This window comes from Musa acuminata, chromosome BXJ1-10 (genome assembly GCF_036884655.1).
Source record: "Musa acuminata AAA Group cultivar baxijiao chromosome BXJ1-10, Cavendish_Baxijiao_AAA, whole genome shotgun sequence".
Lineage (NCBI taxonomy): Eukaryota > Viridiplantae > Streptophyta > Magnoliopsida > Zingiberales > Musaceae > Musa > Musa acuminata.
In genome coordinates this window covers 24,862,961-24,879,905 of record NC_088336.1, presented here as the reverse complement: position 1 = coordinate 24,879,905, position 16,945 = coordinate 24,862,961, and the positions used below count along the sequence as shown (strand labels likewise).

At 45.2% G+C, this 16,945-nt stretch overlaps 3 protein-coding genes across 3 annotated transcripts in view; 1 reads left to right on the top strand and 2 right to left on the bottom strand.

Moving 5' to 3' along the window:
* The window catches only part of LOC135594794 (protein REDUCED CHLOROPLAST COVERAGE 1-like), an 87,066-nt gene that overhangs the window by 57,779 nt on the left and 12,342 nt on the right, over positions 1-16,945 (bottom strand). The window lies entirely within an intron of this gene.
* On the top strand, positions 3,069-5,016 carry LOC135595687 (plasma membrane-associated cation-binding protein 1-like). The gene is made up of 5 exons (XM_065086944.1): positions 3,069-3,783; positions 3,873-4,030; positions 4,135-4,224; positions 4,318-4,402; positions 4,486-5,016. Exons 2-5 carry the CDS (start codon positions 3,920-3,922, stop codon positions 4,794-4,796), a joined length of 597 nt encoding a protein of 198 aa, XP_064943016.1. The 5' UTR covers positions 3,069-3,783; positions 3,873-3,919; the 3' UTR covers positions 4,797-5,016.
* Positions 10,244-12,926, bottom strand: LOC135595688 (plasma membrane-associated cation-binding protein 1-like). The gene is made up of 5 exons (XM_065086946.1): positions 11,477-12,926; positions 11,230-11,387; positions 11,036-11,125; positions 10,858-10,942; positions 10,244-10,774 (listed from the first exon to the last, which is right to left on the bottom strand). The coding sequence occupies exons 2-5, from the start codon at positions 11,338-11,340 to the stop codon at positions 10,464-10,466; spliced, it is 597 nt and encodes a 198-aa protein (XP_064943018.1). The 5' UTR covers positions 11,341-11,387; positions 11,477-12,926; the 3' UTR covers positions 10,244-10,463.

Genomic DNA, 16,945 nt, shown 5'->3' with positions numbered 1-16,945 from the left:
ATGGAATACAAGCCCGGGAAGGCGAATTTCGTGGCCGATGCACTGAGTCGGAAAGTGGAATGCGTGAATGCTGCACAACTGGAGGGCAGAGGCCAAGCAAGTCAGTTACACTCCAACTTCCTTTCCCGAATCAGAGATGGACTGTATAGTGATCCCCAGGCAGTTATCCTGATGCAGCTCATCAAAGAAGGCAAGGCACGACGATTTTGGGTCCAGGAGGGACTTGTTTACACAAAAGGGAATAGGATTTATGTTCCCCGAGTGGACAATCTAAGGCGTGAACTCTTGAAAGAGTGTCACGATTCCCTTTGGGCTGGACACCCCGGCATTCACAGAACGTTGGCTCTCGTGGAGAGGGCCTTCTACTGGCCAAAAATGGGGATTGATGTGGAGGAGTATGTTCGAACATGCCTTACTTGCCAACAAGACAAGGTGGAGCAAAAGAAGCCGGTGGGACTTTTGGAGCCGTTGCCCGTACCAGAAAGGCCATGGGAGAGCATTTCCTTAGACTTCATATCAAGTTTGCCACCTGTAGGGGGACTCGGATCGATACTCGTGGTGGTCGATCGGTTTTCGAAGTATGCAACTTTCATTGCTGCTCCCCTACACTGTTCAGCAGAAGAGGCGGCCAGACTGATGATGAGGGATGTAGTGAAGTATTGGGGAGTCCCACACAATATCATTAGTGATCGAGACGCTCGGTTTCTGGGACGATTCTGGACCGAGCTATTCAAATTGTTGGGATCAAAGTTATACTTCTCTACAAGCCTCCACCCCCAGACGGATGGCCAGACTGAAAGAATAAATTCGCTCTTGGAGCAGTATCTTCGGCACTACGTGAGTGCCAATCAACGAGATTGGGTGAAGCTGTTGGACATTGCCCAATTCTCCTACAACTTGCAGCGGAGCTCTGCATCCAACAAGAGCCCCTTCGAGATTATCACAGGACAACAACCGTCGACTCCGCACACCATGGCAATTGGGTATACCGGGAGTAGTCCATCAGCCTATCATTTCGCAAAGGAGTGGCATCGAAATGCAGATATTGCGCGGGCATACTTGGAGAAGGCGGCAAAACGGATGAAGAAGTGGGCAGACTTGGGAAGGCGACCACAAGAGTTCAAAGTTGGCGATTTGGTGTTGGTAAAGCTCCAACCAGCATCACTCCAATTCTTCAGGAACATAGTCCACAAAGGATTGGTGCGTAAGTACGAAGGGCCCTTCCCAATTATCAACAGGGTATGCAATGTTTCTTACAAGTTACAGCTGCCGGCGTGGTTCAAAATTCACAACGTTCTTCACGCCAGCAACCTAAAGGCCTACCATTCAGATCCGCAAGATGCTTCTCGAAGTGTTCCAACTCGGCTACCTCCCATCACAGCCTCCTACGAGAAGCGAGTGGAAACCATTCTGGCGGATCGCAAGATAAAGCTACCCAACGGAGCGGAGCAGACAGAGTACTTGGTGAAGTGGCGAAAGCTTCCCCGAACTGAAGCCAGTTGGGAGCCTGAAGACGCCCTGCGACATGAAGAAGAAGTCATCAACAACTACCACCAAGCGTCGACGAGGGCGTCGACAGTTTAAGTGGGGGAGAATGTCACGAACGGTCGTCGCGCACCCGCAACAACTCCGTTCAACGAACCGTTCGTCGCTCACACCCGCATGTACAACTGCTCGACAGCATGTTTCCTCATGGTTTTGGGTCATTTTGCTTGTAAATATGTAAGTTCGAACAAGCTGCAGCGTTGCAAAGCGATCGCTCACCGAACCGAGCAAAACAGCCCCAAAACAGCCCAAAATGGCTCCGTTTTCGCGTGCCGCGGGAGGTGAGCGGAGTGCTGCCTCCGCTCACCAAAATGTCAGCCATCTCAGCACCCAGGAACCCCCCAGGTGGCACATGGCTGGATGGGGCTTCGGTTATATACCGGGTGTTGAACACTCTTTCGCAAGTTCGCACGTGACCTTTACGGGAACTTGGTTTTGCGCCCGGGACCAGGTGAGCGGCTGTTTGTGGGCTTGCAGCTGTTCGTTCATCCTTGAAAGCCTTGTTTTTCTTCCTCTCCCTCTTTTCTCTTGTGCACACAGGGTGTTCGTCGAATTGCTTGTAAAGCTTTCCTTTTCGCAAGACTTCGGGACTTGTCCGTTGCTCGTTCTTTCGATCTAACTTTCTTTCTCTTTTACAGGTCCTTCGGGACCTGCGAGAGGTTACAAAGTGGCTGATCCTTGTGGAGCAAGATCGTAAGGGCGAAGCGCGACTTAGGCAACGCAAGCTAAGTTCGCGTCTTTGCGACGAGGGTGACTCGCGACTTAGGCAACCCAAGCTAAGTTCGCGTCTTTGGCCGCAAGGGTGCATCACGCCTTAGGCAATTCCAGCTAAGGTCGTGACATTGTGGTAAATATTAGCTCAGGTGAAATGTAAATCCAAGGAACCAGCGGTTGGGTCGCGGCCTGACTCGACCCATTCCCCAAGAGCCCATGGTCGAGTCAGAGCCTGACTCGACCCATTGAGCGTAAGGGAACAACAATTCTTTAAATATGCACTATAATTTATTATTTCATTAATTCTACTTGTTCATGCAATTTATGTTCATAATTAAGATAGAGTCAATGGAGTTGCACATCCGATGTGATTGGCACTACCGCCAAATTACGTTGGTGAATGAATTGGATTTGACGAACATGGGTGACTCTCTTTGCAATGCAATAAAATTGGTAGATATTTCTTATATCACGACACATTATTGCACGAAAAGTAAGTAATTGGGGAAAAGAAAAAGGAGGGGGAATTTGTTCGGGCAAACACCTAAACATCACCCATCACAATGATTCGAAGCATGGCCTCATTCATTTGGTGATGATGACAAGGGCTTCTTCCTCGGATTCTTGCAATGTATCGGGTATAAGTGGAGATATATTATTATCTGAAAAGCCTAATACATAAAATAAAATATTCCATGATAATTAGAATTCTTTGTGGAAATCTAATAATTATTCGCTACCATAGTTAGGTGGAAGTTCTTTCTAATTAAAACCTCCCTGGGAGACCATTAAAAAACATAATACTTAAAAAAATCATAATCAAAATCTTAGAATATCTCAAAGAAATTTCTTCCAATTTAATCTATATATATATGTTTTTTGTTGATAAGGGGTCCTAAAGGTTTTGTTGATAATTAAAATAAATAATATTTTCGAGGAACACACAAAAAAACCCAAAAAAATGACACCCCAAAAGGGATTTGAAAAAAAAAAGTATTTAAATATTATTTTAAGTGGGATAAAGATGACGGAGGGCGGATCTGTGTGCCCCGAAGCCACGTGGTCCTTAGGAGACACCAATACGGCTCCCCAACGGGCCCCGCGGCCCAAAGCGACAAACCCCGGTTTCTGCCACCCCTCGATCCGATTCCCGGTTCGCGTCGCCTCTTTCCGTTTCCCACGGGGCTCGGCGGACGGCGGTGGCACACGAGGACAATAGGCGACTGCGACCTCCAGCTGTCACCTCCCCACTGTAACCTTCTGCTGAGCCGGCGATCCTTACTTTTAGGACGAAAATACCCTCCGCATTACATATACGCGGTCGTTTTTACCTGAGCTTTAGGAAGGGTTACACCGTAATTTCATAACAGTGCAAGGGTGATTTGGTGCGTTGTCCTTGTATATTTCCCTGGCAAGCACATGGCTCCGCTCTCCTCTTTGTTTTCGTGCATACTATACATTGGTGATCGTAGGCATAGAAGAAAGGCAGAGGAGCGGAGTGGAGAGGAAGACGCAAGTTTCATAGTACGTCTTCTCCTCCTTTCTTTACCGATCATTTGGTCTCATATAGTTTAGTCGTGTGGTGATGTTTGCTTCTTCTTTTGGAGACACAGGTGTTTGCGATTTGAGCTAACAGGAGAGCAAGAGGAAGAGAGCAGAGATGGTGAATTACTGGAAGTCTAAAGTCCTTCCGACGATCAAGAAGGTGTTTGACAGGAACGGCAAGAAGGCTGCCGCCGCCGAGGCATGCAAGTCCTTCGACGAATCGAAGGTGCATGGGGTTTTGCTTCTCTTCTTCTTCTTCTTCTTCTTCTTCTTCTTCTTCTTCTCCCTTCGACTTGATCTGATCTCTACTGGATCCTTTGTTTGGTTCAGGAGGACATCAGCAAGGAGTTCGAAGAGAAGAAGACTGACCTGCAGCCCAAAGTTGTGGAGATCTACGAAGCTTCTGCCGTTGAAATCAAGGTTTATCGATCTTGAACTCATCCTCATGTTATTCACAGACTCTGTATCAAATACTTACAGCCTTCTGCAAATACTTGCTTTGGACGACGACAGACTCTGGTGAAGAAACCGACGGGGTCAGGACTGAAGAAGAAATCAACTGTTGTGATCAAGTTCATCGAGGAACTAGTGAAGATCGGTAATGCTTTCTCTGTCACAGATGTTATAGTTGTTTTGAGGTGATAGCGGAAGGGCTTGTGATGAGATTAGATCCTTGCGCAGAGTTCCCTGGCTCGAAGCCGGTGAGCGAGGCTGCCGCCAAGTACGGCCCCGGCCTCGTCTCCGGTCCCGTGATCTTCCTCTTCGAGCAGGTGTCCACCTTACTCCCCGCAGAGGAGCCGCCTGCTCCCGCCGAACCGGCCGTCGAGAGCACCAGCAAGGATATTACACCGGAAACCGCGGAGGAGATCAAGAAGGAAGAGGCTGAGGCGGAGGTGGAAGAGGCACCTGCCCCGGCCGACCCGGCTCCCTCGGACCCCTCCCCGGAGACGGAGAAACCGGCCGAGCCAGCGGCTGAACCCGCCAAGGCTTGATATAAACCACCAGCCTCCCGAACCGATCATTCCACCGCCACCTCGCCACCACCGCGCACCCAGTGTTTCCATGATTTATTATTCTTTCTCTTGTCTCTTCGTCAATTTGCTTCTCTTTCTCCTGTACGTAACTATGTCTTGGTTTCTCTCATTTTGCTTTCGGCAAGGGGACATGCAGGCCATGTAATATCATTATTAAGTGCAGTGTGGTGTTATGTTATATTTGGGATCGATAGCTTCATTCCATCTCTGTCAAGTTTCCTTGATGGAAGGCGTAAAAGAAGAAGGGCAAGTGTGTGTGTGTGTGTGTATATATATATATATATATATATATATATAGAGGAAGACCGAAGCTTGACGACGAAGAACAGAACGTGGTATCACCGACTGCAGTGGGCTCCATGCATCAACGTTCATCGATTGGTCATAATGTAGTGAACGCTCATCATTCAACCTAATGACTCCAACCATTCAAGTTAAATTACCAATAATAAATCATTAATTCCTTTCATAATTGGTTGATATGTTACAAGCTGTTAATTGGGAATTGGGATGGAGTCCAATCCCAGGAAAGTCATCCACCTTAGCTTAACTCGTGGAGATTAATAAAGAAATCATGTACAGTTTTTGCAAGTGGAATGTCATTTCTTTTCGTAATCTCCATCTAATTGCGTGTCTTTTCCACGAGGAATCATCATCGTCGTCCCTCGTAATTGCATCCCGTTCACGTCTCTCGTCTTCCTTTGCCTCAACATATTATTGGGGCTGAGTTCATGGAGAACGCATAAAGATTGGTAATGCTTTGAACGATCTTGTATCCACTCCATAAAAACATAAGTATATAAATAGATTAATCTAATACGTGAGACTTCGATTAACACGAAATCTAATAACATATTACTCCCTCTGTGCATTAACGTAAGAAACATGTTTCTCGTGAACAAAATCAATCATAGTCATAGTATGATAGACAAAAAAAAAAAAAAAATGACAGCATGGGTCAAAGAGCATGAGTTGTATTCGTCCCCACGGATCAGAATTGTTGTATTACAAGGCGAAGAGTCATAAATGAGATGGGGACAATATCTTGCATGTTATGGGATGACAGTTATGTCGAAGAATTCTTTAGAAGAAGAAAGTAATGCAAGAATGCAATGTAATATTAATAGGGGTATTCAAATCGAATCAAAAAAATTAAATCAAACCTAATCGAATTGGTTTCGAACCGATTTAATCTGAATCGGTTCATCAGTAATTTAGTTTTAAAGATTATAAATAATTTTAATTTGAAAAGATATCTTGTTTATTTGATTAATCGATTTGAATCAAGCTCACTTAAAAAGTAATAGTTTTCTAAGTTTATAATTTTAACTTTTTAATTGTATCGTTAAAATATCTAAACATTTTTAGAAGTATGGATCAATAAGATGTATTATTACCTTTACTCTTCTTGAGGCTTGATGATTTTGACAGTAGCTTAATCCATACGTAATCGATTACTTAGGTTCCAAATGATTTTAGTTTGAAGTACCTTCCTTTGAACCGAATCATTTTTTTTATTTGATTTAATTTGACCCTTGATGCTTCGATTTGAACGAATTTGAATACACATAAGAATTAATTTAACATGTGGTATTGTCGTATGAATTTAAAGAAGATATATCACAAACATCATGTATATTATGGAAAGAGAAAACTTTTAAAATTAATGATAAAAAAATAAATTAGAAAACTGATGCAAAATATATGATTCCACAATTCTTACCTACATCCATAAATCAGATTCTTCACAGCACAAAAAAAAAATAAAAATCTCTTTTGAATTAGCACAAATCCAGATTCAAATTCCTTTCTCGATCCTTTGTGGACTCACTTGCAAAACGTTGACGAATAAATAGTATTATTTAAACATATCCAAACTCATGAAAGGGTGTTTTTCATAATTACATTTTTAACGGATCGAATAATTTCAAATCTAATTTTAGGACTCTTAAAATACTTATCATCGAAGCATTCGAGTGCAGCGGCAGATTGAAGGCGCCCATGGGATTCCAATGGCTACGGGTCGATGCACGACGCTCGGTGGCTGCTGCATTCTCGCCTCAGGTTTACTTACCACATCACACCGATTTCATTAGTAGCGGGCGATGTGATCCAATGCTCCGCGCCACAGATTAAACTGGGAAAAGCATGGCATCGTCGTGGTCGGGAATGCCTCAACACGGTGCCGTCATGAGAGCAAGAAGAAGAAGAAGAAGCAAGCGAGGAGGAGGAGGGAGAGTGGAAGAAAAGAAGAAGAAGAAGCAGCAAGCGAGGAGGAGGAGGGAGAGTGGAAGAAAAGAAGAAGAAGAAGCAGCAAGCGAGGAGGAGGAGGGAGAGTGGAATCAAAGAAGAAGAAGAAGAAGCAGCAGCAAGCGAGGAGGAAGAGGGAGAGTGGAATCAAAGAAGAAGAAGAAGAAGAAGAATAATAAGAAGAAGAAGAATAATAAGAAGAAGAAGAAGAAGAAGAAAAAGAAGATGAAGCAAGCGAGGAGGAGGGAGAGTGGAATCAAAGCCATGTAATTCTTGCAGAGAGAGCAGAGTAATGAGCTGACGCCTCAACCTGCGTGATATGGAACGAGACATCACGTCCTTGACGCCCTTTCTTCCAACCCAATTTACGCTTAACGTTACCGCCACGGTCGAATCACGCTTAATTGTAGAAGAAGAAGTTGAATGTTATTGACATATCCTCCGTCTTTATATACAGGTTAAAAGGAGAAGTTTCCTCAACGGGTTAGAGGATTTCCCGTAGAGAAATTTCCTCAACAGTTAGGGAAATCTCATCTACTTATCAGAACCAACCATCTCGACCGTTGAGGAAATGGTTGGTTCTGATAAGTAGATGAGATTTCCCTAACTGTTGAGGAAATTTCTCTACTCTGTTGAGGGAAATCCTCTAACCCGTTGAGGAAACTTCTCCTTTTAACCTGTATATAAAGACGGAGGATATGTCAATAACATTCAACTTCTTCTTCTACAACTAAGCGTGATTCGACCGTGGCTCTACAACTAAGCGTGATTCGACCGTGGCGGTAACGTTAAGCGTAAATTGGGTTGGAAGAAAGGGCGTCAAGGACGTGATGTCTCGTTCCATATCACGCAGGTTGAGGCGTCAGCTCATTACTCTGCTCTCTCTGCAAGAATTACATGGCTTTGATTCCACTCTCCCTCCTCCTCGCTTGCTTCATCTTCTTTTTCTTCTTCTTTTTCTTCTTCTTCTTCTTCTTCTTCTTCTTCTTCTTCTTCTTCTTCTTCTTATTATTATTCTTCTTCTTCTTCTTCTTCTTTGATTCCACTCTCCCTCCTCCTCCTCGCTTGCTGCTTCTTCTTCTTCTTTTCTTCCACTCTCCCTCCTCCTCCTCGCTTGCTTCTTCTTCTTCTTCTTGCTCTCATGACGGCACCGTGTTGAGGCATTCCCGACCACGACGATGCCATGCTTTTCCCAGTTTAATCTGTGGCGCGGAGCATTGGATCACATCGCCCGCTACTAATGAAATCGGTGTGATGTGGTAAGTAAACCTGAGGCGAGAATGCAGCAGCCACCGAGCGTCGTGCATCGACCCGTAGCCATTGGAATCCCATGGGCGCCTTCAATCTGCCGCTGCACTCGAATGCTTCGATGATAAGTATTTTAAGAGTCCTAAAATTAGATTTGAAATTATTCGATCCGTTAAAAATGTAATTATGAAAAACACCCTTTCATGAGTTTGGATATGTTTAAATAATACTATTTATTCGTCAACGTTTTGCAAGTGAGTCCACAAAGGATCGAGAAAGGAATTTGAATCTGGATTTGTGCTAATTCAAAAGAGATTTTTATTTTTTTTTTGTGCTGTGAAGAATCTGATTTATGGATGTAGGTAAGAATTGTGGAATCATATATTTTGCATCAGTTTTCTAATTTATTTTTTTATCATTAATTTTAAAAGTTTTCTCTTTCCATAATATACATGATGTTTGTGATATATCTTCTTTAAATTCATACGACAATACCACATGTTAAATTAATTCTTATGTGTATTCAAATTCGTTCAAATCGAAGCATCAAGGGTCAAATTAAATCAAATAAAAAAAATGATTCGGTTCAAAGGAAGGTACTTCAAACTAAAATCATTTGGAACCTAAGTAATCGATTACGTATGGATTAATCTACTGTCAAAATCATCAAGCCTCAAGAAGAGTAAAGGTAATAATACATCTTATTGATCCATACTTCTAAAAATGTTTAGATATTTTAACGATACAATTAAAAAGTTAAAATTATAAACTTAGAAAACTATTACTTTTTAAGTGAGCTTGATTCAAATCGATTAATCAAATAAACAAGATATCTTTTCAAATTAAAATTATTTATAATCTTTAAAACTAAATTACTGATGAACCGATTCAGATTAAATCGGTTCGAAACCAATTCGATTAGGTTTGATTTAATTTTTTTGATTCGATTTGAATACCCCTATTAATATTACATTGCATTCTTGCATTACTTTCTTCTTCTAAAGAATTCTTCGACATAACTGTCATCCCATAACATGCAAGATATTGTCCCCATCTCATTTATGACTCTTCGCCTTGTAATACAACAATTCTGATCCGTGGGGACGAATACAACTCATGCTCTTTGACCCATGCTGTCATTTTTTTTTTTTTTTTGTCTATCATACTATGACTATGATTGATTTTGTTCACGAGAAACATGTTTCTTACGTTAATGCACAGAGGGAGTAATATGTTATTAGATTTCGTGTTAATCGAAGTCTCACGTATTAGATTAATCTATTTATATACTTATGTTTTTATGGAGTGGATACAAGATCGTTCAAAGCATTACCAATCTTTATGCGTTCTCCATGAACTCAGCCCCAATAATATGTTGAGGCAAAGGAAGACGAGAGACGTGAACGGGATGCAATTACGAGGGACGACGATGATGATTCCTCGTGGAAAAGACACGCAATTAGATGGAGATTACGAAAAGAAATGACATTCCACTTGCAAAAACTGTACATGATTTCTTTATTAATCTCCACGAGTTAAGCTAAGGTGGATGACTTTCCTGGGATTGGACTCCATCCCAATTCCCAATTAACAGCTTGTAACATATCAACCAATTATGAAAGGAATTAATGATTTATTATTGGTAATTTAACTTGAATGGTTGGAGTCATTAGGTTGAATGATGAGCGTTCACTACATTATGACCAATCGATGAACGTTGATGCATGGAGCCCACTGCAGTCGGTGATACCACGTTCTGTTCTTCGTCGTCAAGCTTCGGTCTTCCTCTATATATATATATATATATATATATATATACACACACACACACACACTTGCCCTTCTTCTTTTACGCCTTCCATCAAGGAAACTTGACAGAGATGGAATGAAGCTATCGATCCCAAATATAACATAACACCACACTGCACTTAATAATGATATTACATGGCCTGCATGTCCCCTTGCCGAAAGCAAAATGAGAGAAACCAAGACATAGTTACGTACAGGAGAAAGAGAAGCAAATTGACGAAGAGACAAGAGAAAGAATAATAAATCATGGAAACACTGGGTGCGCGGTGGTGGCGAGGTGGCGGTGGAATGATCGGTTCGGGAGGCTGGTGGTTTATATCAAGCCTTGGCGGGTTCAGCCGCTGGCTCGGCCGGTTTCTCCGTCTCCGGGGAGGGGTCCGAGGGAGCCGGGTCGGCCGGGGCAGGTGCCTCTTCCACCTCCGCCTCAGCCTCTTCCTTCTTGATCTCCTCCGCGGTTTCCGGTGTAATATCCTTGCTGGTGCTCTCGACGGCCGGTTCGGCGGGAGCAGGCGGCTCCTCTGCGGGGAGTAAGGTGGACACCTGCTCGAAGAGGAAGATCACGGGACCGGAGACGAGGCCGGGGCCGTACTTGGCGGCAGCCTCGCTCACCGGCTTCGAGCCAGGGAACTCTGCGCAAGGATCTAATCTCATCACAAGCCCTTCCGCTATCACCTCAAAACAACTATAACATCTGTGACAGAGAAAGCATTACCGATCTTCACTAGTTCCTCGATGAACTTGATCACAACAGTTGATTTCTTCTTCAGTCCTGACCCCGTCGGTTTCTTCACCAGAGTCTGTCGTCGTCCAAAGCAAGTATTTGCAGAAGGCTGTAAGTATTTGATACAGAGTCTGTGAATAACATGAGGATGAGTTCAAGATCGATAAACCTTGATTTCAACGGCAGAAGCTTCGTAGATCTCCACAACTTTGGGCTGCAGGTCAGTCTTCTTCTCTTCGAACTCCTTGCTGATGTCCTCCTGAACCAAACAAAGGATCCAGTAGAGATCAGATCAAGTCGAAGGGAGAAGAAGAAGAAGAAGAAGAAGAAGAAGAAGAAGAAGAGAAGCAAAACCCCATGCACCTTCGATTCGTCGAAGGACTTGCATGCCTCGGCGGCGGCAGCCTTCTTGCCGTTCCTGTCAAACACCTTCTTGATCGTCGGAAGGACTTTAGACTTCCAGTAATTCACCATCTCTGCTCTCTTCCTCTTGCTCTCCTGTTAGCTCAAATCGCAAACACCTGTGTCTCCAAAAGAAGAAGCAAACATCACCACACGACTAAACTATATGAGACCAAATGATCGGTAAAGAAAGGAGGAGAAGACGTACTATGAAACTTGCGTCTTCCTCTCCACTCCGCTCCTCTGCCTTTCTTCTATGCCTACGATCACCAATGTATAGTATGCACGAAAACAAAGAGGAGAGCGGAGCCATGTGCTTGCCAGGGAAATATACAAGGACAACGCACCAAATCACCCTTGCACTGTTATGAAATTACGGTGTAACCCTTCCTAAAGCTCAGGTAAAAACGACCGCGTATATGTAATGCGGAGGGTATTTTCGTCCTAAAAGTAAGGATCGCCGGCTCAGCAGAAGGTTACAGTGGGGAGGTGACAGCTGGAGGTCGCAGTCGCCTATTGTCCTCGTGTGCCACCGCCGTCCGCCGAGCCCCGTGGGAAACGGAAAGAGGCGACGCGAACCGGGAATCGGATCGAGGGGTGGCAGAAACCGGGGTTTGTCGCTTTGGGCCGCGGGGCCCGTTGGGGAGCCGTATTGGTGTCTCCTAAGGACCACGTGGCTTCGGGGCACACAGATCCGCCCTCCGTCATCTTTATCCCACTTAAAATAATATTTAAATACTTTTTTTTTTCAAATCCCTTTTGGGGTGTCATTTTTTTGGGTTTTTTTGTGTGTTCCTCGAAAATATTATTTATTTTAATTATCAACAAAACCTTTAGGACCCCTTATCAACAAAAAACATATATATATAGATTAAATTGGAAGAAATTTCTTTGAGATATTCTAAGATTTTGATTATGATTTTTTTAAGTATTATGTTTTTTAATGGTCTCCCAGGGAGGTTTTAATTAGAAAGAACTTCCACCTAACTATGGTAGCGAATAATTATTAGATTTCCACAAAGAATTCTAATTATCATGGAATATTTTATTTTATGTATTAGGCTTTTCAGATAATAATATATCTCCACTTATACCCGATACATTGCAAGAATCCGAGGAAGAAGCCCTTGTCATCATCACCAAATGAATGAGGCCATGCTTCGAATCATTGTGATGGGTGATGTTTAGGTGTTTGCCCGAACAAATTCCCCCTCCTTTTTCTTTTCCCCAATTACTTACTTTTCGTGCAATAATGTGTCGTGATATAAGAAATATCTACCAATTTTATTGCATTGCAAAGAGAGTCACCCATGTTCGTCAAATCCAATTCATTCACCAACGTAATTTGGCGGTAGTGCCAATCACATCGGATGTGCAACTCCATTGACTCTATCTTAATTATGAACATAAATTGCATGAACAAGTAGAATTAATGAAATAATAAATTATAGTGCATATTTAAAGAATTGTTGTTCCCTTACGCTCAATGGGTCGAGTCAGGCTCTGACTCGACCATGGGCTCTTGGGGAATGGGTCGAGTCAGGCCGCGACCCAACCGCTGGTTCCTTGGATTTACATTTCACCTGAGCTAATATTTACCACAATGTCACGACCTTAGCTGGAATTGCCTAAGGCGTGATGCACCCTTGCGGCCAAAGACGCGAACTTAACTTGGGTTGCCTAAGTCGCGAGTCACCCTCGTCGCAAAGACGCGAACTTAGCTTGCGTTGCCTAAGTCGCGCTTCGCCTTTACGATCTTGCTCCACAAGGATCAGCCACTTTGTAACCTCTCGCAGGTCCCGAAGGACCTGTAAAAGAGAAAGAAAGTTAGATCGAAAGAACGAGCAACGGACAAGTCCCGAAGTCTTGCGAAAAGGAAAGCTTTACAAGCAATTCGACGAACACCCTGTGTGCACAAGAGAAAAGAGGGAGAGGAAGAAAAACAAGGCTTTCAAGGATGAACGAACAGCTGCAAGCCCACAAACAGCCGCTCACCTGGTCCCGGGCGCAAAACCAAGTTCCCGTAAAGGTCACGTGCGAACTTGCGAAAGAGTGTTCAACACCCGGTATATAACCGAAGCCCCATCCAGCCATGTGCCACCCGGGGGGTTCCTGGGTGCTGAGATGGCTGACATTTTGGTGAGCGGAGGCAGCACTCCGCTCACCTCCCGCGGCACGCGAAAACGGAGCCATTTTGGGCTGTTTTGGGGCTGTTTTGCTCGGTTCGGTGAGCGATCGCTTTGCAACGCTGCAGCTTGTTCGAACTTACATATTTACAAGCAAAATGACCCAAAACCATGAGGAAACATGCTGTCGAGCAGTTGTACATGCGGGTGTGAGCGACGAACGGTTCGTTGAACGGAGTTGTTGCGGGTGCGCGACGACCGTTCGTGACATTCTCCCCCACTTAAACTGTCGACGCCCTCGTCGACGCTTGGTGGTAGTTGTTGATGACTTCTTCTTCATGTCGCAGGGCGTCTTCAGGCTCCCAACTGGCTTCAGTTCGGGGAAGCTTTCGCCACTTCACCAAGTACTCTGTCTGCTCCGCTCCGTTGGGTAGCTTTATCTTGCGATCCGCCAGAATGGTTTCCACTCGCTTCTCGTAGGAGGCTGTGATGGGAGGTAGCCGAGTTGGAACACTTCGAGAAGCATCTTGCGGATCTGAATGGTAGGCCTTTAGGTTGCTGGCGTGAAGAACGTTGTGAATTTTGAACCACGCCGGCAGCTGTAACTTGTAAGAAACATTGCATACCCTGTTGATAATTAGGAAGGGCCATTCGTACTTACGCACCAATCCTTTGTGGACTATGTTCCTGAAGAATTGGAGTGATGCTGGTTGGAGCTTTACCAACACCAAATCGCCAACTTTGAACTCTTGTGGTCGCCTTCCCAAGTCTGCCCACTTCTTCATCCGTTTTGCCGCCTTCTCCAAGTATGCCCACGCAATATCTGCATTTCGATGCCACTCCTTTGCGAAATGATAGGCTGATGGACTACTCCCGGTATACCCAATTGCCATGGTGTGCGGAGTCGACGGTTGTTGTCCTGTGATAATCTCGAAGGGGCTCTTGTTGGATGCAGAGCTCCGCTGCAAGTTGTAGGAGAATTGGGCAATGTCCAACAGCTTCACCCAATCTCGTTGATTGGCACTCACGTAGTGCCGAAGATACTGCTCCAAGAGCGAATTTATTCTTTCAGTCTGGCCATCCGTCTGGGGGTGGAGGCTTGTAGAGAAGTATAACTTTGATCCCAACAATTTGAATAGCTCGGTCCAGAATCGTCCCAGAAACCGAGCGTCTCGATCACTAATGATATTGTGTGGGACTCCCCAATACTTCACTACATCCCTCATCATCAGTCTGGCCGCCTCTTCTGCTGAACAGTGTAGGGGAGCAGCAATGAAAGTTGCATACTTCGAAAACCGATCGACCACCACGAGTATCGATCCGAGTCCCCCTACAGGTGGCAAACTTGATATGAAGTCTAAGGAAATGCTCTCCCATGGCCTTTCTGGTACGGGCAACGGCTCCAAAAGTCCCACCGGCTTCCGTTGCTCCACCTTGTCTTGTTGGCAAGTAAGGCATGTTCGAACATACTCCTCCACATCAATCCCCATTTTTGGCCAGTAGAAGGCCCTCTCCACGAGAGCCAACGTTCTGTGAATGCCGGGGTGTCCAGCCCAAAGGGAATCGTGACACTCTTTCAAGAGTTCACGCCTTAGATTGTCCACTCGGGGAACATAAATCCTATTCCCTTTTGTGTAAACAAGTCCCTCCTGGACCCAAAATCGTCGTGCCTTGCCTTCTTTGATGAGCTACATCAGGATAACTGCCTGGGGATCACTATACAGTCCATCTCTGATTCGGGAAAGGAAGTTGGAGTGTAACTGACTTGCTTGGCCTCTGCCCTCCAGTTGTGCAGCATTCACGCATTCCACTTTCCGACTCAGTGCATCGGCCACGACATTCGCCTTCCCGGGCTTGTATTCCATTGCCATATCGAATTCAGCCAGGAAGTCCTGCCACCGTGCCTGCTTTGGGGAGAGCTTCTTCTGAGTTTGGAAATAGCTCAGGGCGATGTTGTCTGTCCTCAGCACAAATCGTGACCCGAGGAGGTAGTGTCGCCAAACTCGTAGGCAGTGGATCACCGCTGTCATCTCCTTCTCATGCACTGGATACCGCCTCTCGGTCTCGTTGAGTTTGCGGCTCTCGTAGGCCACCGGATGACCTTCTTGCATGAGTACTCCACCAATAGCAAAGTCCAAAGCATCTATATGGACTTCAAAGGGCTCTCCATAGTTTGGCAATTTGAGCACTGGTTCTTCTAGAACAGCAGCCTTTAGATCCTGGAATGTTATCTCACATTTGTCAGACCACTTCCAAGGCTGCTCCTTCTTCAGCAACTCCGTCAGTGGGGTTGCCCGCTTCGAATATCCCGCAATGAAGCGTCGGTAGTAGTTGACGAAACCAAGGATCTCAACTCTGGCACATTCTTTGGAGTTCGCCATTCCGCAACTGCTTGCACCTTCGACTTATCCATCCGAATGGAGCCATCACCGATTCGATGCCCCAAGAATAGGATCTCAGTTTGAGCAAAGTAGCATTTCTCCCTTTTTACGAACAACGTGTTCTCCCTGAGAACCTTGAAAATTGTCCGAAGGTGCTTGACGTGCTCCTCGAGCGTTTGGCTGTAGACGACGATATCGTCCAAGTAGACGACCACGAACTTATCCAAATACTCCTTGAATAGCTGGTTCATGAGAGTACAGAATGTGGCCGGAGCATTGGTTAAGCCGAAAGGCATCACCAAGAACTCAAACGCTCCATACCTGGTCACACAAGTTGTCTTTGCTTCGTCGCCTTCAGCAATGCGCACCTGCCAATATCCCGACCGAAGGTCGAGTTTTGAGAAATACTTCGCCTTGCCTAATTGGTCGAACAAGTCCGCGATGAGCGGGATGGGATACTTGTTCTTCACTGTTACTTTATTGAGGGCTCGGTAGTCGACGCATAATCGGAGGCTCCCATCTTGTTTCTTCTGGAAGAGAACTGGAGCTCCGAAAGGTGCTTTTGAGCTGCGGATGAGACCACCACTTAGCGGTTCACCTAACTGCTTCCTGAGTTCTGCCAACTCTGGCGGGGGCATGCGGTAGGGTGGTCTCGCTGGAGGCTTGACTCCTGGCTCCAGCTCGATACTATGATCCACGCCTCTGCGTGGTGGGAGAGTCTTCGGCAACTCGGGTGGCATAACGTCTTTGAACTCCTTCAGGACGTTCGCCACCACAGCAGGTTCTTGAATGGCCTCTTCGTTGAGTGGCTCTAGCTTCATAGCAGCCACGAATGTCAGTTCGCCTTTTCGCACCCCTTTCTTCAATTGTAAGGCCGAAATGTGTTGGGGCTCCTTGGTTCCTCTCCGAGAGACGGGAACCACGCAGGGGTCATCGCCTCCCATCATACATAGGGAATTCAAGAACGGCATCGGCACCAACTTCGCCGCGTGCATAAACTCCATTCCAAGAATCACTTGGAAGTCGTCTAATGGCACGACCATCATGTTGATGTTCCCGCTCCATGTCCCGATTTTGATGGGAACTCCTTTCGCCAACCCGGAGATTCGCCTGGCCTCCGAGTTCACCGCCTTCATTCGGCTTGGGCTCTTCTCCAATGTCAACCCAAGT